The sequence below is a fragment of the Microtus pennsylvanicus genome, chromosome 2 (assembly GCF_037038515.1).
Source record: "Microtus pennsylvanicus isolate mMicPen1 chromosome 2, mMicPen1.hap1, whole genome shotgun sequence".
Lineage (NCBI taxonomy): Eukaryota > Metazoa > Chordata > Mammalia > Rodentia > Cricetidae > Microtus > Microtus pennsylvanicus.
In genome coordinates this window covers 102,785,432-102,811,977 of record NC_134580.1, presented here as the reverse complement: position 1 = coordinate 102,811,977, position 26,546 = coordinate 102,785,432, and the positions used below count along the sequence as shown (strand labels likewise).

Sequence of the window (26,546 nt, the reverse complement as noted above, 5' to 3'; positions counted from 1 at the left end):
AAACAGGGTCTCTTGTTCATCTCAGCTTATACTACCCTAGCAGGCCTATTTGGGGGACTCTCCTGTCTCCCATCTGTTAGGAGCACCGGTGTTAGAAAGTGCTACTGTACCAAGCTCAAGATGCTGGGGGTTCAAACTCTGGTCCTGATGATTGCACACCAAGCACTGTACCCACCTAGCCATTCCCCAGCCCAAAGAGTATAAATTGTAAAATGCTCTTCGAACTGGATCAAGGCATAAGATCAGCATTTGGCTGTGGATGCAGGACCATCAGCCATGTGATTTTCTGAACTACTTGTCTAACTTCAGGCTCCAGCCTTTAACAAGTCTTCCAAGGGGAAAATGGGAGCATAATGTAAAAAGGTAACAAATATTTCTGATAAGAATGTTACTAGACTTTGAAATAAATATAGCATGGCTAACATAAAAAAATGACGTATAAACCTCTTAAATGTCAAAAGGCAGGGTGTAATGACTTGGATATTTTATTTTGACTTTACATGCGGTGTTAAAAACCCAAAGTACATATTATTTACACATCCACAATACAAGTTTACAAGGTATCTATACATGTTAAAGTACTCTATAAAAGAGTATAGAGCCACTTCACTTTAGGGTTATTTTTTTTTTATGCCGTACCATTAAAAAAGATACAATCTGTGTTTACCTTTGCACAAATGGATAAAGCATTTAAAAATTAAATTAACAAGAATAGAGACTAAACTCCATGTTAGAAATTTCAACATAAATACTGATAGAACTCACAGTACACTCTAAGGCAGCACAATGTTACAAGATGTTAGCGGGGTCACACAGAGTTACCACGCTGGGATTAATATTTGTCAGGTAAATGCAGACACATCGTGGGTGGCAGACTGTGTAGTGCTTACTGTTGGTTGGTTTAATTGATTAAAGTGTAATATTTTAGTTGCAAAGCTGAAGTAGTTTGAGAACAGGTGTTTCAGCTTTTAAGGAATCAATGTTTTTTTTTTTTCTCTCTCTCTAGAAAAGAATATTCTTGAAGGAAAAGACCAACTTCATCAGTATTCTACATCGTATATAAAAACGACCTGGTGTTCTGCACCCGTTCGTCCCCGCAAGTAATGTATGCCATCGTCACTGTCCCAAGATAGCGGCTGAACCCTACCTGACTGGGTCAGGAGCCTTCCTCAGCTGTGGTACTTTCTGACTAGATTGGACAAATGACCGAGTGATGTGCAGTGGGTTAACCAAAGTTGTCAGTAGGCTGCACACACCATCAGCCTTCAGTGGGCTCTGCCAAGCTACGTAGAGATGACGTTAGAGACATGGTTTCCGCAGGTGCCACGTTCCCTGGGAACCCTCATCTGACTTCACATTTCCAGAAGAGCAGGGGTGGAATGTTTATCATGACAAGGGCGGGTGCTGCTTCTGATTCCGGTGCGTGGGGGATGGGGAGGGGGAGGGGGCGGGGAGAGTTCAACAACAAATTGCTCAAGGTTGCTTTCTGACTTTGTAAGAAGTCGTCGGGCGCTGGCTGAAGAACATTTACAACTGGCACATGGGAAATGATGCGCTAATAGTGGAAACACTCCACATACTGCAGAACTTCTACCACTCTCGTGAATAAGGCACAAGATGCACAGATCCGGGTAAACTCACATGTGGTATTTACAGTTCACTGTCATTGCCTGCATGACTCAGGAGAGCATCCTCAGAACACAGCACAGAGGACAGGGAGGCACCAGTGTGGGCTTTCAGGCCCTCCCTGGTGAGCCGACTGCAATTCCTTTCCGTCTCTTTCTTTCGTCCTCTGTTTTGGTTTTCTCTTTTTGTCTTGGGGGAAGGAAGAGTGAACAGAAGAAAATTTTTTTGCTATGCGGAAAATAAAGTAACACAATCAAAAGAAACCCTTATGAGTGTGTCGAGGGTTAGGTAGCTTTGATTCACAGTGGACGGGTAAACGTTACTACTGAATACTGGTAGATACATCAAGGGTACATCTTAGTAACTCTAACTTCTTAAGCTGGCAAGGCTGGAAGAGAAGTTCTGATGAATAGCAGCACAAAATTATTTAGAACTCTTACATGTTCTTACATGACATTGGGTACCACATAGGTTAAGTTAATCACTTGACAGTCAAAGGAGCCTCGACTTCCTTTCTCGGAGCTGAACACAATGAACTGGTGGTGTGGGAGGAAGTTAGCTGTCTTCAGTCATGCTTAGTGTAAACAACTCCATAGTACAAAAAGACGCAATGGGCACCTAAATAAATCCTAATGGGTACAGAACTCTCTCTCTCTCTCTCTCTCTCTCTCTCTCTCTCTCTTTCTCTCTCTCTCTCTCTCTCTCTCTCTCTCTCTCTCTCTCTCTCTCACACACACACACACACACACACACACACACCCCTCTCACACAGTTTTGTTGGTGGCATCAAATAAAAAAAAACAGTGCCACACATGAAAAAAAAATGCTACAGTTTGGGTCAAAGATTGATTTTTTTTTTTTTTAGCAAACTGCTTGGTAATCTACAAGCTCAATTTGTTTTGAGACATTCCCATCTTTTCATTTTGACATTTGTGCAAGAGGCAAGGTGAATGCATACATATTAAAATGTTCACATTTAATGGGAAGACCACACATAATGGCAGTCTAAATTGAACCCATTTTCAAGTATTTGTTCAGTCTTCTGAGTACTGTGTCAGCTCTTTCTACCGGCGAAGGGAGCCCTTCCAGGCTACACACCCCTTCAGCGTCAAACAAGAGAAATGGAATGACCAGAACCTCCCTTTGCTTCAGGCAAGTACACAGAAGCCAGGATGCAGTAGCTACATGTGGCAAGTTCTGATGTTACCAAAGTTACAGAGTTTCTTTGGCTACTTGTTTCTCTTAAAATACAAGCAGGTATCTTGTCATAAGGTACCCTCACAGCGACCTCAACAACAGGGACAGGATAAAGCCACACAAGAATAGCACACTTGAGGCCTAGTAAGTGTATTTGTTCAGTGGTCTGACCGATGTGGTTTGAGGAACAAAGGAAGGCTTTGGTGGCACATCAGGTTTTAAGGATGGTGTCCTCTTTAGTCCCGTCCTGGGTAGGGTGCCATTACTGGTATAGCTGCTCTGTCTAGAGAGGGAAGGCTGCAGGTGGACACTCACGGGTGTCCCCTGAATGTAGTCCACCTTCGCCCCCGTGGGAGTAGGCATATACCCTCCACGGTTCATACTCGGCTGTCTGGATAATAAAACACCATTTGGTGAGTTTAAGTTTTTAGGCACGGCTGATATAGAGTGCCTCTGGGAGGAATTTTTATGATAACCCCTTTGTCTTTCCAGAGATGTCATTGGGACCCCGGGAGTGGTAGGGACATCGACTCTCTTGGTTGGACTATTTCTGGGGAGTGTTGAGGGAGGGGAGTACAGAGATGCCTCCCGGTTAGGGACCTTGGGTGGGACCTCAGACATAGGTCCTACGGGGTCCAGCATGAGTGTCTGATGCGCCATATGGATTTCTCCCATGATGGCTTTGGGGTTACTGTTTGGGTCATTCAGATGCTTCAGGAGGTCGTTAAGGGTGTTTCTGGAATCCACAGAACGCCGGTGCTCCCTCTTACTGGACTTTGTAAGAGGGTGGTCGATGTTCTGAAGCTTCTTTTCGGCTTTGTGAGCATTAGAGTTTGAAAATGACGTGTTGTAGTCGTGGGTGGCGTTCGGAAGAACAATAGCGCTGGGGATGTGCCCGTGACTTAGCGGGGAGTGGGGTGGAGGACTGGAAGGAAAACACTGGGGGTGTTCTCTCCTTGAAGCACCGTGGCCATGGGCCTTGTCGGAGTGGCTCTTCATGGCCTGCAGGGTCTTCTGGTGGAGCACAGGCGTGGACTCGGGTGTGGGGAGAGCAGCCAGCTCTGGAGGCTGGCCTCGATGCTCCATGACCATGGATTTTGTATCCGCGTTGGGTGGCAGCTCCTTCCGACTGGTCAGCAGGTTGCTGTAGAGTTTAGGAGAATCAATGTTCTGTTGGTATTCCTTGACGGGACTGTCAAAGAGGCCATTCAGCTTGGCGAAGCTTCCACTGGAGTCGGTGCACGACTGGGCCGATTCGGCGTCTTTATGGATCTTTCTGTTCTTGCGAACAAACATGTCACGGTAGCAGTATACAGCCACGCCTGCAATGAACGCACCCAGGACGAAAGCGGCAAACACACAGGTAATGAGGACGTTCATATGGACCATCTGGTTGGAGTCTCCAGATTGGACTTCCCACCGTACACCTGCAACAGATACGTGAAGACTTTGAGGTGCTTTCCAAACAATAATAAATATAAAAGTGCTTACACTGAACCAATACTATCTTCAAATGCCCTATAGGCCTAGCTTATAGGATCAACAGATCCTCGCGTTTCCCATCTATTTCCCCTCCCCCTTAAATCACACTACAGTCTCCAGAAATATATATGCTTGCTGCGAAAGGCAACATGACTCTTATCTTCCATTTGGCATATATTCCCCCCTCCTTTCCTCCAATCTCCCTTAAGCAGCTGTTAGGAATTTTAAGAGTTTCTATCTAAAGAGAGGAGTTAGAGTATGCCAGAAAACATTTACCTTACGCTTCTCCCCTAATTCCTAAATCAGGACTAAAGAGTTGCAGCTGGAGTTAAGGCAATGCCTGAATTAGCAAAAACACACATCACGGTAGGTAAAAGAGCTATGCTAATACAGTTGTGTTAACCAGAACAAAAGCGTAGCTGGCTACAAACTAAAATCAGGTCCTTGGTCAGGGTTAATTACAATGTACTCTGGCGCGTTCTCGTCTTCACGGATCTACTTTGAAATTTCATCTTGGGATGAAATATTCACGAAGTAGCTACTATGTAAGAAAGCCGGGCAGTGTGAGAAAACCATCTATGTATTAGTTTCAGAAATATCGTTAAATTATCTGGAGGTATTTGAGGAATACTTAAATTAGACCTAGGGAGTGAAGAGTGAGTTAGTTGGTAACCACTGGAGATTTTAATGCAACCACAGACATCTAAGGATTGATTAAAGAAGGGTTAGATTAAGAGGTATTCAAGTCCATTCTGTGTTCTCCATGCAACTATCCCAGAGTAACTGAGTCCGAGCGAGTGGGACAGTTCTCTGGTGTTAAGAGAGTACTACTAAGGCCTTTAATATTAGTTGGTTTAAATCAGCTGTCAATGTTATGGAAATTTCATGGCATTGTGAAAGAGCAGGAGAGAAAGGAAGAAAGAAATGGTATTACTGAAGAAATCAACAGAAATAATGAGTATAAAATTGTTTTCAATGAAAATATAAAAAAAACAAAAATCAACAGAAGTAAATCATAAATGACAAGGCAATGCGGTAAGAACTGATTGGAAACCTGATACCACCGTGTATGCACAAAGGGATAGACTTCTTTTCCTCAGAGGAGTAAATCTAATAAGCAAATTGGTCAGGCAGCTTTTAAACTTCATCTATTATGTGCCGAGAGTAGTAATTATGGACAAGCACTATGTCATGCTTTATGGCTTGTGGCATCTGAGTGACATGTCACTCCACATAGCCTTTCCGCATCACAGGTCCAGCTGAAGCTAAGCAAGGGGCAGAGAAAGCCTCCTAGATAGATAGAATTTTGGTAACAGGATATTTGTCATCTGAGTTTTTTTTTTCATTTTTTTTTTGATATTGTGAGGGTGACCCTCAAAATTCTCTAATATTCAGCAGGCTCTCAGTGTCTCCAGGCCGAAACTGGCGCAGATTAGAATGTCTGAGTGGCTGTTTCAGGAGCTATGTCTCGGGTAGGAATGCACTCAGACTTTAACCACGGGACAGCCAAGTCACCGTGGCCGGAGAACCTAGAGGAAGGCACCTCTAGTTCTACAGAGCTTCACCTCTGAGAGCCGTGCGAGGAGTCAGGTTTCCATGCAGTTGGAGAGGAGGTGCCTGGCCAGGCCTTACCCTTTGGGATACCTGATATAGTATCAGTAAAATCAGAAGTGTATGGGCCATCTTGAACTACAAATTTCCGGGAGCTCGTCAGTTTAGGTCTCCAGGTATCAACCACTTTAGATGTAATTTCTGGGCTACTTGCCACAGTGGCAACAGAAGATGAAGATACCTCCATGTCTGTGGTGGCAAACACAGATGTCCATTAACACGGCTAGCGTTGGAAGAGTTTTCTGATTGCTTTGTTGCACTTTACCGTCTGAGAAATCCTGCCCAAGAACTGGGTTAAAAGCACACCAGGGGGACTATTCCAAATCCTTGTCATGTAAGAGAAGTGTAAAAACTAAAAACTGACAAGGAAGACAAGACTATGCAGATTTCAAAAGTAAAGATATGAGAACATTCCTACTGAAGTCTCCTCGTGGAAACGTAATGTGAGCCCCAGCTCGGGATGATCCTGCTTTCCTCCAGATCTTGGGGGTTCATTTGATTTATTTGCAATATGTATTGTACAGAGGACTTTTGTGAATAGTTGGGGTCTTTTACCCTTCCCTGGAGAAGCTATAACGGAATTATAGGAAATACCTGGCCAAGGCCAGTAAACAGCTGATTTTGGACCGGATACACCAGTTCTGCCTATGAGGCCGTTCTGCTTCTCCAGGGCCTCTTGTCCATTTGGAGATTTCTCACTGCACTGAGAGCTCCCATCCACAGTGCACACAAACCTTGCTGTGCTCTCTGAAATGCCTGGGGAGTTTCTTCCAAAGAGTTAGCAGTAACTCATGCACAGGCAATGGCATTTATACACTGACTAGGGAGGCTGAGATCCTAGAGATGGGTCATCCTTTTCTCCTCCCCTGAGGGATAAAACTGATGGGAACCCTAGAAGCAGTGTAGACCAAAGAGCAACTGAACTTCTCTGGCTCCATTACCAGCTTTAACCTAGTAGATTTCCACGAATATACAAGCATATGCTTTTAGACATGGTAGAGACTGATCCAAGAGTCCCAGAATTCTAAGCAAACACAGACAGATGTGCACGGAGACCCCACTGTACATCGTCACACATCAAAGCCCAGCTTCATTCACCTGAAGCTTCTCTCACACCACTGAGATCACAACATTCAGAGATTCCTGGGATTGCCACAAAACATTCAAAAAAGATCTTGAAAACTCAGAAATACACATTTTCGCAAAATGTGTATTGTTCATTCCTTGGTCTTATGAAAGGTGGGGAGAGAAGGGGGACATTATGCGGTTCCGTCATCCATGGAACATAGATGGCCAGAGGGAGCATTCACAATGCAAGGGGTTGAGAGAGAAGGAAGCTGGGCGGCCGGCGTGCAGTTGAAATGCGGTACATGTCAGCCCACTTGACTTTCCTTAAGGATGTGCCTGGGTCAGTGATGAATCAATAACATGCTACAATGGGTGGAGGGCTGAGTAAGAAAACATCTTTCAGGACCTTCAGAGGGTTTATGAGTCAAAGCGGAAAAATGAAGGGCTGCCAAACTGCGCAAAAGGAGGAGGGGGAGAGGGGCTGAAAATGCTGAACCGAAGGAAAGAAAAGGTTGTTAATTCAAAAAAATTAAAAAAAACTAACCAGATGTTGGACCGCCAAATATTTGGTAATCTGGTGTAGTTGAAGTAGGCAAACTTTCTAAAGGGATTAAAGGAACAAGTGATCAGTGAGAAGCAACCGAAAGAAAGCAAAAAAGTTTATGAACTCCAAGTCATAGGGAAAAGTCAAAAGGAAAGACTACAAATTAAAAGTCTACCGGCTAGACTACCTTTCTCTAGATTGCTTTTAACAGAAGTTCAAATGGGGAAGAAAAAGAAAAATTCAGAATCTTTTCTAACGGACCCCCATGACCAAACAGCTCAGCTTTTGCGAAGTTTACGTCAAATGCTAGGTGGTTTGTGTCCCGAGTCATTCTAAAGGCTGGTTGTAAAATAATGTTGGCGTGCAACCGTAGTCAAAAGCAGCATCAGGAGGGCAGGGAGGCGTCTGTCTTACCGTGGCAGTCCCCTAGGTGGGCTGTGTTGCCGTATTCCATGTCTTGTTCATATCCTCCAGCGCTGTGGTTATGGAAAGCAAAGAAGTCTTCAGTTAACAGCCTTCATAGGGACACAAGGGACAACCAGGACAGAGCCGAGAACACAGACTGATTAGTGACGGTAAGCAGAGAGAACACCTGACGATTCAACAAACTTGCCGAAGGAACTACTTGTTAGTTTATCTAGGATGTCTGAGAGAGTGGAATGTTCTTCCCCAGAATGCACTGCCCTCAAGGGTTGCTGAGTCTAAATCCCATTTCCCTTGCATATTTTAGGTTTTCTCTTTTAAAAACTTTGCCCGTACCAGAAAAAGAAATAAAGGAAATGAAAAAGCAATATATCTGGTTAGGTGGTCCGGGGTACTTACAGCATCCCTAAGGTCACTCTCTCACAAACGCCCTGGCTTAACCAGCCACAGTACGGGTCCCGTGAGGCAATGCAGGACCTGTAGAAAAACCAGACAAGCTGTGACGTGGATTTTCTTAATCAGCACAGAAGATGCCACTGCGAGAGCCGGAGTGCGCGGGGAAACACCAGCTTACTTTTTACAGGCTCCGTAGCGCTCACAGCGGCTGAGGGGGATGCGCACGACGCAGCTGGAGAAGGCCACGTATAAAGCATGGTGATCTTTGTCCAACTGTAATGAGACGACCTTCCTATCCTCCTCGCTCTCAGAGCTGCACCTGTTTTGTGGGTATGGTTTGAAGACATACACTGAAGTCACACCCACGCCAACGATATATGAGGTGTGTGGGATTTGGCGGCTAAAGCAAGCCAAGGAATTGTGGGATACGGCTCTATGCTTTTGCATAGCTGGGTCCATTTCAAGCTGAACAAAGGGCCTTTAAAAGGGCTGAATGGCATGGCTGCTGTAAAGAGCGTGCTGGACTCTAGAGAAAGAGAAGGATGCTATTCTAACGTGCTTAAGTCCTCCCGTGCGAGAGGCCTCTGGGTGTCTGTCTCATGTGCTCTATTCCTCTCGCTTACTTCTGTATTTTAATTGTCTGAACATTCTCAGCTCCCTGGCTAGAACAAAAGGCTAAACACTTAAGTCTATCCTCGGTGAGCATGCTTACAACCAACTGTACCACGCGCGGCCTCCTGAAATAGATCTGCGAGGTAAGATGGTGCTGAAATGTTCTCATTTTTCACCGGTGAGAAAGAAGGGCTGACTTATTTTTAAGCTCATCAGCTGTTCACTCTCCTTGCCCTAGTGGGCTTTACAAAACCAAACAAGCCTGAAAGGTATTTCAAGGGGGAGATAAATAATAAAAGAAGAAATAAAACTCAAACAGAACCCGTAAAAAGCACCACTAATTTAGAAGTCTGAGAGGAAATGGCCAGAGGAGATACACACCAAGCCCTTTTTGTTTTGAGCAGAGCTGAAGAGATTTCTCCTCAAACGTACTTACTTGGCTTGGTTGTACGCTTCAATCTCTTCAAGCAATACGCTGTCATTCAAAGAGAAGGGACTGGTCTTTGCCAGTACTTTAAGCACCACACCAGCTTCAGAGCCAACAAAGATGACTGTGTAGTTCTGATAGGGCCCTGCTGCACGGTCCACTTCGATGGCCGTCAACCTGTACCTAGCAGAGGAGAGAGGCACGTCAGACCAGGCGGTGGGCAGTCACCGAGCTGTGCGGTAGAAGTAGACTACCCATGGTCTCACCTGACCCGTGTCTTTGTGAACCAGGGCTCATCAGCGATGGGCGGAACAGCAGAGTCCATCAGGGGATGGGATTTGATGAAAGACAGGGTCTCATCTGGGAAGTCGATGGAGGTTTTGTAAGCTTCCGCGAGGCCGTGTTTGGCACAACAGCCAGGCCTGAAATGCAAACAGCGATCTTCAATCGTTCTCTCTCACATAATTGTATTTAAGGAGTGAGCACGCCTTCCATGGGAAAGAGGTCAAGAGAGGAATGAATGGCAGCAAAGCCAGAGGAGCAATATAATGTCCCAGAATTCCACGGGCCCTTCACATCCCCAGGCACCGGGTGTAACAGGACACCATTTACTGACTTTCTGGGGGCTGCCTCACAGGATTGCCCTGCTGGGAGGGAGGACAGACAGACAGAGGGTTCCAAGGTTCACAGTGGTTTTGTTCAATACAAAAACCTTTCGACTCTTTTCCTTGCCTTGGTTTTGGTACTTTGTCTTCGGGGACTGCCGTCCAAACAGAGTCAGGGGTTTTCTGTTCTTTGAATCGCCCTTTGAACACTTTCTCAATGTCATCCATGCTGAAGGCACAGACTGCAGAGCCGGGAATGCTGAAAAATGAGAAAGCCGTGAGGAAGAGGCTGGCAATGGGGGCCATGCCAGGGTCCAACAAGGAGCACAGAGCATCCCTGGGAGGAGCAGGGCTCTGCTTGTTCCCACCTGTTGAGCTGCGTGGTGAAGACCCCAATCACGGTGGGGATGCCATTGATCTGTATTATGTCTGTGATGGACTGCAGGACGTCGAAATAGAAAAAGGAATCTCCGGGGACAGAGCAGTTAAGCCGAGCCTTCAGGAAGGAAGTCCAGTGTTTCTCCAGGACCCGCTGGGAGCCACCCATGTCGTTCTTACAAATGCGAGCCACGCGGGAGTACACAGCCTGCCGGGAGACAAAAGCCAAGCGATGACGAGGTTATGAGCATGGAAGAGGAACCCACAAAATGCTGCTACTTAGGGGAGGGACAAAAAACAAAAACAAACAAACCAACTCCATGTCTGGCTCAAAACTAGCTGCCCCCTCACTGCTTCCGAATAGGAAGCGAGCCGTGGAGAGTTTTCCCCACACTGCCAAACACGCTCTCCAGACATGAGCTAGCTACCATCCGGGCAGAATGAAAACCATGTCTGAACTTCTGTCTCTAACTTTTTCTATTGCTTCTCATATTGAAATGTGGTGTCACAGAATGTGGTCACAGAAGAGACTGATGTACTCAAGGAGTACATGTACTTATACAGAAACACTCTAAAATGAATGGGGCGCGGGGGGGTCCCCTTCTCCATTCTGCCTTTGACATGGGAAATGATGAGACCATCAATGGCTGTCTAAAGAGTGAAAAAGAAGCCCCCACTTTCCGTGGTGATAGAAATGAACGCCCGAGGAGGCAGCTCTTCCCACTTTGGGCATTGGGAGGTGTTTCCCAGTCATCAGCTGTACCATCAGCAACCCGGTTCCCTTACTCGGCCTCACATGCACTGAAGCCAGCTCTCTGAAACAGGCCAGGAGAGCACCCAGAAGTCTGCCAAGGTGGGTGCGATTCCACGAGGTTCAAGTTCACACTGCAGCATATCTAGTGTATATACTTGCCTTGCCCAAGTTATTGTGTTCCACAGCGATTTCTCGGAAGAAGAAATAGACATAGTTTCCATATTCGATGGCATGAAGAAAGTGTGGTTCTGGAAGAAAATTGAAAACAAACCATTCTTAAGGGATGATTCAGTTAGCGTAAGACCCCCAGCGGCCAGGTATGCTGCATAACTGCCCTTGCAACAATGATTCCTTGGAGTCCCAACATGGGTGTGTTCAACTTCAGGAGCCTGTGTCTTTAAATCAGCTAATGGACTGTAAACACGGCCTATGGGGAACTGAACTACAGCAAAGGCCTTTGTTTCAACAGATTTGTTCATTGACCTATTTAGCTAGGGAAGGAAACCTCATATTGAGATTTTTGTTTAAACCTCGGAAGAACAAAATGACTCTACATGACTTAACTCATCGGTTCTCACTACTAACGTTCCAAGATGGGTGGACAGGCAAGGGAGGGTAGGTAGTATTGCGTGCATTTGGAGTGAGACAAACTGATACCCGAAGACAAGGCCTCTCTTTAGCTCTTGGATTTTGCTTCGGCCACTTGCACACTGGCCTGGATGAACGTCCCTGATGACATGTCGACTGGTCTGATCATTCCCTGTCAATGCCCCATTCATAAGCAAAACACCATGCGCTTATTCTAGATGAGCAATCCAAAGTCCTGCCCTGAGCTCCCTGGTGGCCTTGGCCATCTGAGCATCCCCAGCAACCCAACGGCATTGCTTCTCACGGGTACCTTTGATCCATTTGGAATCATATTTTATTGTGCGAAGGGCAGATCCATCTCCCATGCTTCTGTAAATGACAGCATCACTGGCCAGGAAGTCAGCCACTGTGGCAGAATAGAGCTTTCCATCTGAAACCAGAGTTATAATTTGGTAAAATAACCATAATTCCCTACGGCATGTCAGCATGGTCACCTTCCGCAATGCCACCTGTCACCATTATCTGTGCAGTAATCCACACCTGGGCTCACCCTCACCCTCTAATTGGCTGTCCTACGATATTACCTAATTTGACAGATGAAGGGTCTACACACCAAAAATTAAGCAATGTATTCAGGGTCAGCAGCTTAGCTAATGACAGAGCCACGTGCAAGAAGGCTTATATCCCAGTCACTGAGATACTCTTTTTTTTTTTTTAATGTATTCTTCCTGACAATTGGCTCAACTGGCTTTAGCCACTGAAATGCTTATGTCAAAGTATCCACCCAAAGTCTGAGCTTTCTCCTTCCTTTAAATTCTTCTCTACCTTCAATGTCATTAATCCTTGATATTCAGAACACCACAGCTTCTTACCAGCAAAAAGGGCAACGTTGGTTTGTCGGGCATCAAATGGGCAGCGTGCCAGGCCGCTAATTTCTTCCCCATCATACTCTAAGGTATTCAACTGCAAGAGGAAAGAAAAAAATAGCTGGTGTCACATCTGTTCAATGTACTTATTTGAAGGCAATATTGCTTTATTTATACTGGAATTCTATTTGAGGGATTCTGCTTTGCATTCTCTTATAACACGAGAGATGAAACCAATCACTGGGTTACAGCACAGAAGGTTCAGCTCTACTAGCAAACCAGTGAAGGATAATATAGTTGAAGGGGAAAAACAAGTCATCATCTAAAACATGCTTACCCTATAGTATCTACACATCGGGTTGAAAGCATTGGTACCACAGACAAAAACCATCTCATCGTTTCTCGGAACAAAGACTTTGATGAAGTTGTGGCACTCATCCTAAGGGAAGAATAAGTACACGGCTGTGAGACATCTCCTGCGCTGATGTTATGACAGCAAGCCCAGAAAGAGGGGAACATAGCAGGCACACAGCCGCCGCACTCACTTTATGCTTGCCTTTCATAGCGCAGTTTTCTCGATCCTGTTGTCTGGACCTCCACGTCAGCTTCTAGATTAACCAAGTAAAATCAAAGTTCAGTTTTAAAAGGCAGCGCTTTTGGAGGGGGGCGTGACTGAAGCTCAGAGGGTGTGTGAATACATTTGCCCTCTTGTAGCTAGCGGCTCACCTTGCTTGGTATGACCTCTGTTTTGGGGATTTCATTTAAGTTCACTGTATAGACTTGATCTCTGTTGGAAACAAGGCAGTAAGTCATATCACGTGAAGGCGTAGGTGCTGAGCTTATTTCATCTTTACGGAGCTGCCATGACTGCTCTTTGAAGATCACCAGGCTTTTCCGTGACTTCAGCGAAGTCAACAGAGAGTACTGTTTCATTAGTGAGCTACTTTTGTGAAATCACTGCAGTCAAGGACCAAAGGAGGCCCTTGCTTCCAGGCTCGGACAAACTGACAGCGCTTTAGCGTGGCCCTATTTCTGATATTTGCTCGAATAATTCTAAGTTAGAAAAGAATAAAGGATGAATTTTCCCCTGCTACTTTAGGACAAAAGAATGACGTGTGATTTCTGGACGTGTCACAGAGGGCCGTGGCTCTGTATTCTGTGCCTGCTACCCAGCATGCTCTTCATGGACAGTATTTTTGGCTACTTGCAATTCTTGATCACAATCACATATTAGTTTTTCATGAACTAGACACATTAATGCAAGCACCACAAGAGAAAAGAATTTTAATCTAATAAACCAACGAAAGGAAAATTACCTGCCAGCAATATAAAGTGTGTCTCGAATTTTCAACATCAGCTGAAAGTCCAGCCTATGCTGCGATTCGTTGCCTGAAGGGCGTCCTCTAAAAACCGGATATTGCCTTGAATCTGCAAGTAAAAAACGGGCTAAACCATCAGTCAGGATTACAGAGTTGAAGAATCAATAGACAGCATTGATTAGCTGTATATAGTACTTGTAGGAAGGGTTTTAACTAAATTCCTCTCTTAAGGTCTTGAATATAAATTAGTAAAAGATGGAGAATGTCAGTAAAATGGTCTTTTTCTTTTTTACTGAAAACACACAATTTTTACATTTGGGCTGCCGCAGGACAGCACCCAGCAGAACTGGCTGCGTTTCTGCACGGTCGAGGAAAGAAACGCAGATGATGTATTATTGTGCAAAACATTGTAAAGACGTATTAAAATCTGTCTCTGGTGCTGAAAATGGATATACACAGAAGACAAACTTAAGGTTTCCTTTGTAAATGATGAGGCGGCTTGGGACGACTTACAGTGATAATCGACAGTGTTAAGGGGCTCGTCGTCTTCAGGGAAGCTGACCGCCCGTAACCTGGAGGCCAGAAGGAACAGCACGCAGAACCATAGCAGAAAGAACCTCATGGTTGGCCAAGAAGAAATCTGAGGGCCGCTCCTCAGAAATCCCACCTAGCTACCTGGAAGACAAAAGCATCATGGAAGACCTTTATGCGGTGGGGAAATCACCTTCTCTGTAGACGATTCTATTTTTTGCCCACCTCTTCCCATAGCTCCCTGTCTACAGAGATACCTGGCAGCGGCAGACAGGTATCTGCTAAAACAGACAGAAGGCAGTGCCCGGCTAACACCTGGTGAACATATTGATGCTTTAGGTTCATTTGCCAGGATTTTGGAGGCAACTCTGTGTTGTAGTGGCAAAACCACCAGATCCACAAACAGAAGTGTTGGCTGCTGACTTGGCAAGGAAGCTAGTAAAGTAGGGATCAGAATTTTAATTAAACTCCAATCTGTATCCCTTACCCCAGTTCTGAAACACATAAATACAACACATCTCTTCCTCCCAGGAAAGGCCCAAGCTGCCTTGAAAAGCCAGAGCTGATGACCTTGCCCTCAGCCACTGGCTTTTTGCACCATCGCCCAAGCCAAGCCACAGTTCTGCATTATCAAACAGGTGTTTTGAAGACTGGCTTGCAAAAAGAAATCAGTGACCTTGCATTAGGGCGAAAGGGATTGAAAAGAAATAAGACAATTTTGTGAAAACCAATTGGTAAAGCAGGAGGTGACAGAGTGGGCAGGCTGGTACCAAGCTTCTAGGGACACCGACATTCTACCATAAAACCATTCAGGAGCAAACCAATGTCCTAAGTCCACAGTCCTCTACACTTTATTTGAATTTGAGCTGTAGGGGGCCTTAGGGACCCTCAGTCCCGACACCCTCCTTTGTTAGATGGAAAAACTAAAGACTGGCAAAAGGCTGGATTCAGTCCGACTTTCATGGAGCCTCAGGGGCAAGGCTGGAGTCCAGAGCAGTCAGCTGAGTCCCTGACCAGACTCTCGGCTCCAAACCACAGAGAGAGAAATGGATGTTTTTCCTTCAAACAGATGGCATTTTGAGAGGAATGGCTATATTCGTCATTTCTACTGAAGTTATGTTTCACAGATATTAAATCACACATTAAATATGTACAGTTACTGTAGATCAATACCCCAATAAAACCATGAAAACAGAACAGAGTTAAAAAGATCTGTGTACGTTAGCGACTCATTGATAAAATGAATTGTGTTTTCTGGGCCGATGGGAGAGGCCCCTCTCTGGGATTCTAAGGATGTTGCTTTCCATCAATGCCATCTTCTCACAACCAGAGCTGTCACGACACTCAGTGATCAAAAAAGGACTCGCTCTGTACACCCAAGAACTGTGGGGCAAATGGTAAGAAGCCGTCTCAAATTCTGGAGAATACAATCATTCAATAAATTAAAAAATGCGAATACACACAGCACACACTATTTAATTTGAACAAAAGTGAAAGTCAAATATAGATGAGTAAAACTGTAATTTTAAAAGCAGGCCTAGTTTTATACGGCGAGAATAATGCTTTAATAAAATCTCTGTTAGTAGATAATGAGTCCAGAAGTGAGTTAATAAATAAAAATGCTTCACAAAAAAAAAATGGGTGAACGGAAATGAATCGAGCTTGCGAATGGATGGAACTCTGCCACTGCTGGCTGACTGACCAAAAACAATCTCTAGAACTGGTCTCCTCTATAAAATATGGGAATAGCAAGCCGGGAGGTGGTAGTGCACACCTTTAATCCCAGAGGCAGGTGGATCTCTGTGGGTTCAAGGCCAGCCTGGTCTACAAACAGTAGCTAGCTCCAGGACAGATGAGCAAATGCCTGCCTGTTGTACAGTAGAATCTAAGCATGTTAGCACTGTGTGCGACCAGCTTAGTCTCCAGAGTCTGGACACAGTCTAGTGAAAAGCCGTGCTAAAAACTAATGGCAATTAGTCCAATTTCTCTTACAAATAAAAGGCTGTTTTAAAAAACACCAAAGGACTATGTTGAGAATAGATTTTACAGCTCATACCCACTTATCAGCAAACCTTCTCTTGAGAATTTTACCAAGCCAAACCCATGACTGTATTTCTAGTATTTCTGCCTCACACGCTTTCGGCTGTGACAACACAGCCTTATTCCCCTTGCCACATCTTCTGAAGCAGCCTCTCCGGGTCTTGTCTCTTATGCTTTCTGTTTGTCAAGATCCCAGACGATTCTAGCAGCCTAAAAAGACTAATGATGCTCTAAGCACCAAGTCTGGCTGTGGCCCCAGTCCCGAACTGCATCTTCTGGATGGAAAGTCACTTGGCTCTTTCTGCCCAGAATCATAACAAAATGATCTCCAACGCTCAACTGCTCCTAAAGAAATGTGGCAAGACGCGTGCAGAAACAGAAATTTGTGTGAGGCTTTCTGCCACGGCTCAAACCAGCCAGGCAGCATCTGAATTTCCCCACACAGGAAGTGGCCCTCATCTTCAAGATCTTAAGCCAGGTCATGCTGACTCATAGCTCGCCCCTAGCTATGGCTGTGCTGTCACTTCCTGTAGCACCTCAGCTGACATTCAGAGCTCTTCTCCCCTCTCATGCCCTGCCGCAGAATCAAGTACACCACCAATGGCTTCCTGCCCACAAAGCAAGTTCTTTTAAAAAAAAAAATACAATTTTACTGTTTATGCTATACATAGAAGTATACAAATACCAGTGAAATAATCCATCTAACACCACGTGATTGACAGCAAAGTCCTAGGAGCCTTTTAGTAAATATTATGATTTACTGGTTCATCTCATTAAGCAAGAAAGACGGGAAGGCAAATCCCCTTCTCCCGTTAGGGAGAACCATTTGCAAAAACCCGATGTGTTGCCATCACCACAATGATGGCATTTTCCTTCGGAACAAGGTCCAGTTCCATATATGCAGACACCTCCACTGAGGAGGAAGAACTACTTTCCCCAGAGTAAGCTTACAGAGAGAGCACTCTCAGTGGGGGTACTCTGTCTAGTCAGAGAGCAGTGATACACAGATAGGCATATTTTGTCATACTTTAGCATTACATTGCCACTGAGCCAAAAATAATAATAATAATAAAGAGCCCTTAGAAGGAACTCTAAGCTGCCAGAATACCCAGTGCCTGAGAGACCATATCCACATGAGAACATGGGTTCAAGGATGGAGCTTCAGAGCCACAGCTGATTTTACCCTATGTTAAGGTCTATACAAATGAGACCACAACTAGAAAGAAAAACAGTATTTTTGGCAGTCTATAGGGTAGTATACATATACCTACATACGTATGTACATACATATATACATACATACATACACAAAACACTACAAAAGGCCATCATTTATAGCCCAGAAAAGCTGCACCGTAAGAAAGGAGAGAAATGGGAGAGCAAAACTTCAATCCATTCCACCCAACCTTCAGCCACCTAACCTGCAGACTGACGACTGTACAGTTCTCCCACTCTACCTGTTTTCAAGAAAAGAGAAGGTGATCCCGAGCTAGTTGTCTCCAAGGTTAAACCACTCCATCCTGCAGGGGAACTACCTAAGCAGGGAGGTGCACAACAACAATAGAATAGCTTCCAGAACACCCTAAAACTGACCAGACTTACTAGGCCCACCCAGCAGGAGGAAGCAGGAAGCAGCTGCAAGGAAGACTGAGGGGGGGGGGGAAGCACAAAGAAGACTCCAGAACAAGAACAGCTGCCTGGAAGAGCTTTAGGTCAACTGAGGCACCTGGGAAAGACACTCTCCTGCCCGTTGAGCTGCTGGCGAGCTGTGAAGGGTGCTCCAGGTTCCCAGCTTTTGTAGGCTGTCACCCACGCTGGGGTGGGTTTTGTTGCTGCAGCTGTCTTTGAGTTATTTATGTTCCTATAAGTAACCAGTCCCTTACCCATATTCCTGTAAGTAAGCACAATAAAATGCATTGGTTCACCAAGTTGGACTTTGGTGGTCTATTGTGGGTTCCCTATCTGGGGGGAGAAGAGAAATTTGTTTTCTCTCCCCAGGAAACTATTTGCCACACAATAGGTAACAGTACTTGTGAGAAAAGCAGCCTCACCCAGTCACCACAGTTCAGTATTAACCACCCATTGCTAGACATTCCAACCCTATGTGGAGAGCAAGTAACAAAACTAGGTCTACAGATACACTATACATTAGAGTTATCAAGCGTATAGTCAAGGAACAATGCTGTGTGTAAGTGTGGCGGTACCCATGGTGTATGTGAACGTGGCGGTACCCCATGGTGTATGTGAACGTGGCGGTACCCCTCTTTAATCCCACTACTTGGATCTCTGATTTGAGGTTAGTCTGGTTTTCTTAGAGAGTTGCAAACTAGCCAGAGCAATGTGTGAGAGTCTGTCTCAAAACAAACAATGCAAACCTGTGCAAAATTTATTGAAGGATAAAGGAGACAAAGGGAATGTCACCCAAGAACCAGAATCTAAAGAGCAGAATTAAGTGGAAATCTTACAGCAAAATCTACATGCAACTAAAAAGTCTTAATAACTGTGTTTAGTAAAGAGTTGGTGGTCACTGAAGAGAATTATCAGTGAACTGGAAAATAAGTTGAAAGAAGTTATCAGACAGAAATATGGAGAGGGCCGGTGGTGGTGGTGGCACACACCTTTGATCCCAGCACTCAGGAGGCAGAGGCACAGGTGGATCTCTGTGAGTTCGAGGCCAGCCTGGTCTACAGAGCGAGTTCCAGGACAGGCTCCAAAGCTACAGAGAAACCCTGTCTTGAAAAACAAAAATCAAAAAAGAAAGAAAGAAATGTGGATAGCTAATACTGGAAAAGGCAAATCAGAAGAGTAAAAACAAAAAAAAAAAAAACATGATATTTAGAGAGAAAAATAACAGAAGGAATATTTAGCAAAGTAATGATACTATTTTTCTGAAATTGACAAAAGACTATAAGCTACCCATTAATAAAAACTTTAAGAACTTCTAAATAGAAAGAAAAATCATACTTAGACATATTATACTGTAGATACTAAAAACAAACTTAAAAAAACATTAAAAGCTAAAAAAGATGTATTACCTTCAAAAGAACAAGAATGGTCCTGACAGCTGACTTGTCAATAGAAATGATGGAAGGCAGTAGACCATAGAATGAGATTTTTAAAAGTGTTGAAAGAAAATAAATTTCCAGCATAGAATTCTGTGAGCATTGGAGGCAGTTTTTTTTTCTTTTTAAAAAACACAAAAATGTTTTATACAAACAAACTTTAAGAAAGTTTCTGTTAGCCGATCCAAACTCAAATGGAGGTTTTAGGCACAAAAGTTTACACAGGGGTCAAAGCAATCCCTTTTTATATTCAAAATGCAGAGATCATATTTGAAACCCATGACTCCCAGATAAAGAAGCTAGTCCCTAGTCTGTGGCCTTCTGAAAGCCCTTTGACATCCAGGAAAGAAAGTTCCATCCTACCTGTGACCCAGTCACCAGGGCTCAATGGGGAGCACTTCAGCACCGTTGAGTCCTCCCACCCAGGATCTAGGACCTAGAAGCTGAACTGCTTTCTTCTGGCTTCCTGATGACTCTTCTGGCCCTTGAGCCTTCCTTGGCTTTGCTTGTCAAGGCTCACGTCCTTCTTCCCTTTTAGTATGTCTGATAACATCTCAGTTTTTCTAGAGCTTTCCAAAGATTTTAGTGGTTCCCTCACTCATGAGTCCACCCTGTGATTCCTTCTCAGAAACTAGGAAGTCAAAAGTCAAGCCTGGCTCAGCTAGATCCTAACCCTCTGGTCCTCGCAGCCTGCTTGCTTCCCCAATTCCATTCTCGCTGTTCATTCTTCTCATCGGAACCTTTAGCCTACTAACTGGTCTTTTCTCTCTAGTCTCAACATTTCTCTCAGACACTATAATTAAAGGTCATGCATTTCTTGAATATATCTATAGATGCTGCAGACTCCCCTGCCTGCAAGAACCTTCTTACAGGGGCCCTATCCTGGACAAATGGCCATTAATCTCCATATCTACCCCACAGCATGGAACATTTGCTTTGCTTCAGTCACAAGGAACAGAGCTCTTGACCACCAACTACTGATGGCAGTTTGAGACTCCAAAGAGATCCTGGTTTGTTTTCTAAACTTGACTATTTTTTAAAAAAACAAACTTAAAAGTTTCTAGTTTCAATTAACAGTCTACATAACCCTGCTTTCTGCGCTCAGCAAAATAACTAAGTCTGACAAAGGAGCATCTTCAATACCTTGCCTCATCCCAAGACACACTGACTCTTCCCTGTGCTCTTTAACCAGCTTCTGAAGTCTTTTCTTCACGTGGCGGGTATGTGTGTACACATGCACATACTGTATGCTTTCATCTGGGCATGTATGTATCCAAGTGGAGTGTGTCAATCTGCATGAGGCCAGAGGCTAGTACTATGTATTTTCCTTGATCTCCAGTGTCTCTTACTGAACTTGGAGCTCTTTTGCTGGTGACGGTTAGCCTACAATACCTCACTATTGGAGACATCTGTTGTCATGCCCGGCATCACCACAGGTGCTGGAGATCCGAATTCAGGTCAGTGCAATACTTTATTCACCAAACTTTCCCCCCAGATCCTTCACCTTCAGTCTTTTCTTGAACAGAAAGACTACACTCTCCCACGCCCCTTCTCTCTCTATATTCTCTCACCATCTCTTATAGAAGATGACTTTTAATTGATAACTGATAGAATACTGTTGGGTATTCATATTTGTCTCAACCCTCATCTCAGCAAAAGAACAAACACTCCCATCACCCAGGTCCTGCAGCTACTTCCTCTCTCTCTCCGTCCATTCATGGAGGCTTAAGCTGTTTATTCTCCCTCCCACCATTTCCTCACCTCCTCCCCAGTCATCTACATCCTGAGTTCTTACTCTTTCTAAATGAGGCCTCTCTGTGAAGACACCGAATACCACAGATATTCACAGCCCTGGGCCACACTCTGCCCAGGGTCCTTTAGTCACATCTGTCTGTTTATCAAAGTGCCCACTTCAGCTGAGACAAGGTTTTACTCTACAGCCCAGGTTGTCTGGAAGTTCAAGCCCAGACTGGCCTAGAACTCTTGAATTCTTCTTGCGTAGCCTCCTCCTGCTGTGATTGTGGAGACTTGAAACACCACATTTGGCTCCTCCCAGTATTTCAAACCACCACCTTTCTGTTTCCTTCTTCTGACACTTCCTTCTGACCATTTTTCAGCCTCCTGTTCATCTCCTTTTTAATTTTTCCTCTTAAGACAGAGTCTCACCAAGTTGGCTTCAACCTTGGGGGTTCTCCTGCCTCAGCCTCTGCAGCCCCAGGACTGCGGGCATGCGCCTGCCACCACCCTGGCTTCCCCATTCATTTTCTAGATGCAACAAGAATTATCTTTCCAAGATGTAAGCCTTGGCATGTGACTGCAGAGCCCTCCAAAACCTTCCTATCAAAGCCCCAGTGCTGTGAATGTGGCCTTCTGGGCTGTTCTCATCCTGTGTCCTCTCCTTTTCAGCTTCATATTAAGCCTCTATCCCTCCTAAATGGGGTTTCTGCCACCATGGCATGGTGCTGGGCACTGGAAGATGGTATGTACCACTGGCACCAACAAGGAATTCTTCAACTTACCCTCTGCTAGGGACCTTCTCCTCTCCCTCTTTCACCCATTTACCTTTAACTCCTCATTTTTTCCCCTTTCTCGAGATAGAGTCTTGCTATGTATCCCTGAATGGTATTGAACCTGCTATGTAGCTTAGGTTACAAACTTCCTTTCACCAGTCCTCCTGTCTGCGCTGAGTGCTGGGATTACACACACACACACACACACACACACACACACACACACACACACCCCACCCTGACCGATGTGGACACAGGTTCTTGATTTCTGTTCTTGGCCTCCTTAATCACAAGATTTTAGAGCTCCCAAAAGATTCTCCTGTCCCAGAGGGATATCTGGCTAGGTTATCAACTCTGGAGGCAACTTCTGGAACTGCAGACTCTCGGAGGGCAACAGGAGCTTTTCGAACTCCAATTTAATTTAGATTTATATCAGACTATTAAAGAGCAACAGAAGGTAGCAGGCTCCAGGAGGACAGGCATCTGGGGCTCCACTCTCAACAGCATTGATTTCACTGTGAAGGCTGTGGACTAAAGAGAGAGGGGGGCAATCTGGAATTACAGAATGCCATCTACTCTGGAGTCCGGTGATGATCACAATGATGGCCTCTGGGGTTATAGAAATTCTGCCTTGACAGCCTTGTAAGCCAGGATGGGAAAAGAACAATGGGTTTGGGGAAACTGAAAGAAAGCAAAGAGAAGCAAGTTACTTGCTATTCCTTGGAACCTATCACGATATGGAACAGAAACTGAAGGCCAGTTACGGAAGAGAGATTTATTCCACATTCAAGAAGTGTGCTCTATGTCGGAGTTTGGGCTTTAATCGGTCATTTACAATAGTACGTAATCACACGGGTGGGTGGCATGACTTTTGGGTCATAAGCAAGTGGTAAGCTCACTACTATGTGTGATGACATAGCAGGACCTTAAGCCACCAGTGTGTGTATGTAGACTCCAGATAGACCCTTAAGTAGTGTTGGGAGAGAGTCATCCGGGTCCTACAGTCTGGGTGTCTCCTCACATCCAGGCTTCCAAGGATCTTGCCCGATGAGGTTTCTTGGAGAAGAGCTGCTCTTTCATTGAAGACATCTCTCCTGTGAGCCTACACCCCGGCCTTTAAACAGGTTCCAGGTAGTAATGAATGCATCCTCTTAGGAAGTGAGAAGGCGGCAGCTGAAAGGCCTTGACTCTGAGACCCTTATCTCTCTGGGGATGAAGAGGGTTAGAAGGAAGAGGTGTCCAGCACGACCGTGTTAATCGTGTTAATGACAGGCTACAATTAACCTCCTAAAACCTTGCTCTGTGATAAATACTGAGGAAATGACAACGTAGCTGTCTGGTTTAAGTGTTGTATCGTGCAGCCCTGCAGACCAGGAGAATCTGGGAGGATGTGCTTGCTCAGTACCACGAGGACCATGCCAGGAAGTCTCCTATCAGTGTCAGTGACATCGAGGGAAGAGAGAGACCATAGACCAGGTCACTGCAGACCTGGGTCAGACACGAGTTGTTCCGCTCCACTGGCCTGAGTTTCTTCATGTGTTCTATCAAAATGCATATGAACCTTTATTTCTTGAAGGGCGCATGATCTTCTTCTGAGGGTCATAGGTAAGGCTCTGAGTTCCCTTTCAGCTACCCTTCTTGGATCAATATTAACCTGGTGCAACCCCAAGCCCCACTGGGCTTCTCTCCCTCATCATAAAAGCATCCCAAGCAAGTCTGATCAGAAACAAATCCTGTTTGTACCATTCCCCCCTCCCCACCACCTTTCCCAGCCAGACTTCTTTGATGAGCAATCTGAATCCATGGTCTCTACTTTATCACTTTTAACCTACTTCGGTCTAGCTTAGCTCCTGCCCACCCATAATCAAGTCCAAAGCAAGCAATCCTCATTCTAAGGCCTGGTTTATCAAGGCATATAACAACGCTGTACATGTTTGCTGGTCACTCCTGTGATTCTTGATACTCCATCTCTTTTGACGGGCTGATCTGGAATGCTCCAGGTGCCACAGATCAGCAACCTCTCCCAGGTCATTTCAACAGGCCAGGTTCCTCAGACCGTGTTCTTCAGGTCTTAGTCAGAATCTTTAGAGAGTCATTTGCCTCCTATCTGCCTTCTTCACTGTCGCCAGCTCCCCGAACCTTAGACCGTCATGTTCAACACAGACCTTGTTCCTAACCCAGATCCAGCTGCCCAAATCTCTGCCAGATACAATTCAGTTTGCTAGACTCTGAAAGCTGAGCCCAAGAATCCTCACTTGGACTTTGCCGTCTGAACAACCCCTACAGGTGCAGGCTTACTGCTCACAGTGCCTGGATTCATATCTACTTCATATTATTTTCTAGTCATGTGGCTCTGGATATGTCGCTGACACCATGCAAATTCTTCTACGGAACTCATCACTGTACATGTCTCTATTCAATTTGGATGACAACATTACATTAACAGATTTTTGCAACCAGTCTCTCCAAGAGAGATGGGATGGCTGGATGTCAAAGCATTCTCTTCCATCCCAGCATCAGGCACAGAGCCTGGCCTCAAGGAGGTTGCCTGAAAATATTTAATAGTTACGGGACAAAGGCAGCATGTGGGGCTTACGCATTAGGATGGAGTGGATGGTCTTTCAAGGCTAATATATGCAATCTACATGAGCCCTCGGGTCATAAGCCTCAGGCTGTGAAATCAAAAGGCTGTAGGACAGATGGCAACAGCTGCTGATTTTCACGTCTGCCCGTTGCTAGAAAACCAGTCTTTGGTACCAGAGGAACCCAGGACGAAGAACTAAGTTATTCAATTTCCCGGTCATCCCTGCCCCGTATTCCATTTCTGCTCACTTCATAGCTTTCCTGAAACAGAGAAGAGTGGTTCTCGAGAGAGACGCTATGCATGCACAAGTCTGTCAAAGAAGCCTACTTGATTTGATTCTATGACCCAGCAAACGTCACAGAAAGTCAGCCTGCCTCCTAGGTGGCATAGGCTTGAGACGCTGTACTGGGAATTTCTTTGCTTTGTTAGATGGCCATTTTCCTATTCTAAAGTAAGCTGTCCTAAAGCACAATGTAGGATAAATCAGTATGTACACACTTGTGCTTTCTTTCCTTAGGGCTAACAGAAGAGAAAAAGGAGGCAGTGGGTACCACACAAGGGAGAGAAGGCAGGAGCTGAGGTGCAGACTCTGTTTGGTCTATGATTAATGGCTTGTTTTAAAAACCTATGTTTCTTAAAACTTGATCCAATTCTGATTATTTTCCATTTGTTTTATGTGCATGAGAAGAGCTGGCAAGTTGAAGAAGGTTTGTGACGAGCAACAGGTTTTCATTATGTGTCCGGATGTTCTTAAATCAATGAGCACTACTATTGGAACCGGGAAAGCTTCGGTAATTCTATTAATAATTCCAAGAGGAACTGAACTGAAAACAAATTGAGCAGGAAGGGACAGAGAACAGGACCTAACCCGTCTTTGCCAGATTCTAAGTCAACCAGAATAGAGATTGCACAATGTGTCCTGTAATCAGAACCACTGCTGTGGGGCAGATCATTCCAGTCAAAACTTGCCCACAAGATTTTGCCTGTCAGCCTTCAACTCGGAGAGGATAACATTTTTTAAAGCTAAATTGTTCTAGCAACAGTCCTCATCTAGGGTGAAACTAACACAAGCAACTGATGAGAAGTCGAGAAGAGGCCAGATCTCAGGCAGAAGAATGCGCTATCTGGGACAATGGCAAACTATCTGAAGAGATCAAGATGAGGACCCACTCTGTGAGAATATAAACAGGAACCTTTTGCAATCAAAAAGAAAAAAAGAAAGAAAGAAAGTGCATAGCAGGAGATTACTGTGGCAGGAAGGAATAACAGTCTTCCTTTTGTATTGTTATTTTTATGCAGAGGACAGAATGGTTTCCAAGGCTAAGGAGTTAGCAGAGACATTAGCAGCAAGGTCATCCATCACCAAGCTTTCTTCACTCCAGGTCTCAGGCAGGCTGTTCCCCTTCTTTGGCCTCTAGAAAAAGTAACTGCTCTAGACAGAAGAAGGACCCAGGCTCTTGGGAAGACTCCATGCCAAAGGCCTCAGCTTGTCTTTGGAACACCAGCTTTCTCCACCAGATGACTTGCTGTGGCTGCCATATGGCCTGTGTGTGACATTCTGCTTGGGATAATGGGGCCTGGGTGTGTGCCTGAGTGCTGCCCACGGGGTCAGGATGGCAGAAGTAACGAATGTGCGCTCCTCTTCTACCGACATGTCAGATGCGACCACTCTGTAGCCTTAGCTTGCAATATTATTCAGGGTGAAATATTGTTTCCGAGAACATGAATAGTGCTCGGGCAAGGGGAGGCGAAGAAGGGCTACTGCTATTCTGTCTGGCAAGGGAAGAGACTACGGGAAATGAAGGCACAGAGGCTGCAAGAGCACAGAGGCTGGGACGCAGCAGCAGCATTGCTCCGGGATCCAGGGACCTCTGTTTATCACCGCGAGAGCAGCGCTACCTCACTCTACCGCGAGGGGCTCCG

The 26,546-nt window shown here is 45.1% G+C and overlaps 1 protein-coding gene across 10 annotated transcripts in view; it reads right to left on the bottom strand.

The window, feature by feature from the left end:
• Positions 1-469: 469 nt before the first annotated feature.
• Sema6d (semaphorin 6D) overlaps positions 470-26,546 on the bottom strand; it is a 563,414-nt gene continuing 537,337 nt past the window's right edge. For 2 of the 10 annotated variants that reach the window (XM_075962009.1, XM_075962008.1), the window contains exons 2-18: positions 14,410-14,571; positions 13,894-14,005; positions 13,304-13,364; positions 13,123-13,185; positions 12,915-13,016; positions 12,584-12,674; positions 12,022-12,141; positions 11,283-11,371; positions 10,360-10,577; positions 10,119-10,250; positions 9,653-9,808; positions 9,396-9,569; positions 8,526-8,666; positions 8,351-8,428; positions 7,943-8,004; positions 2,362-4,250; positions 470-2,320 (exon numbers count right to left, since the gene is read on the bottom strand). In XM_075962009.1, the coding sequence (XP_075818124.1) occupies positions 2,965-4,250; positions 7,943-8,004; positions 8,351-8,428; positions 8,526-8,666; positions 9,396-9,569; positions 9,653-9,808; positions 10,119-10,250; positions 10,360-10,577; positions 11,283-11,371; positions 12,022-12,141; positions 12,584-12,674; positions 12,915-13,016; positions 13,123-13,185; positions 13,304-13,364; positions 13,894-14,005; positions 14,410-14,518 (2,994 nt within the window). In that variant the 5' untranslated portion in view covers positions 14,519-14,571 and the 3' untranslated portion in view covers positions 470-2,320; positions 2,362-2,964. Of the gene's footprint in view, positions 2,323-2,359; positions 4,251-5,937; positions 6,106-7,528; positions 7,586-7,942; positions 8,044-8,350; positions 8,429-8,525; positions 8,667-9,395; positions 9,570-9,652; positions 9,809-10,118; positions 10,251-10,359; positions 10,578-11,282; positions 11,372-12,021; positions 12,142-12,583; positions 12,675-12,914; positions 13,017-13,122; positions 13,186-13,303; positions 13,365-13,893; positions 14,006-14,409; positions 14,572-26,546 lie in introns of all 10 variants that reach the window. The other 8 variants (XM_075961999.1, XM_075962002.1, XM_075962001.1 and 5 more) reach the window with 8 other exon arrangements.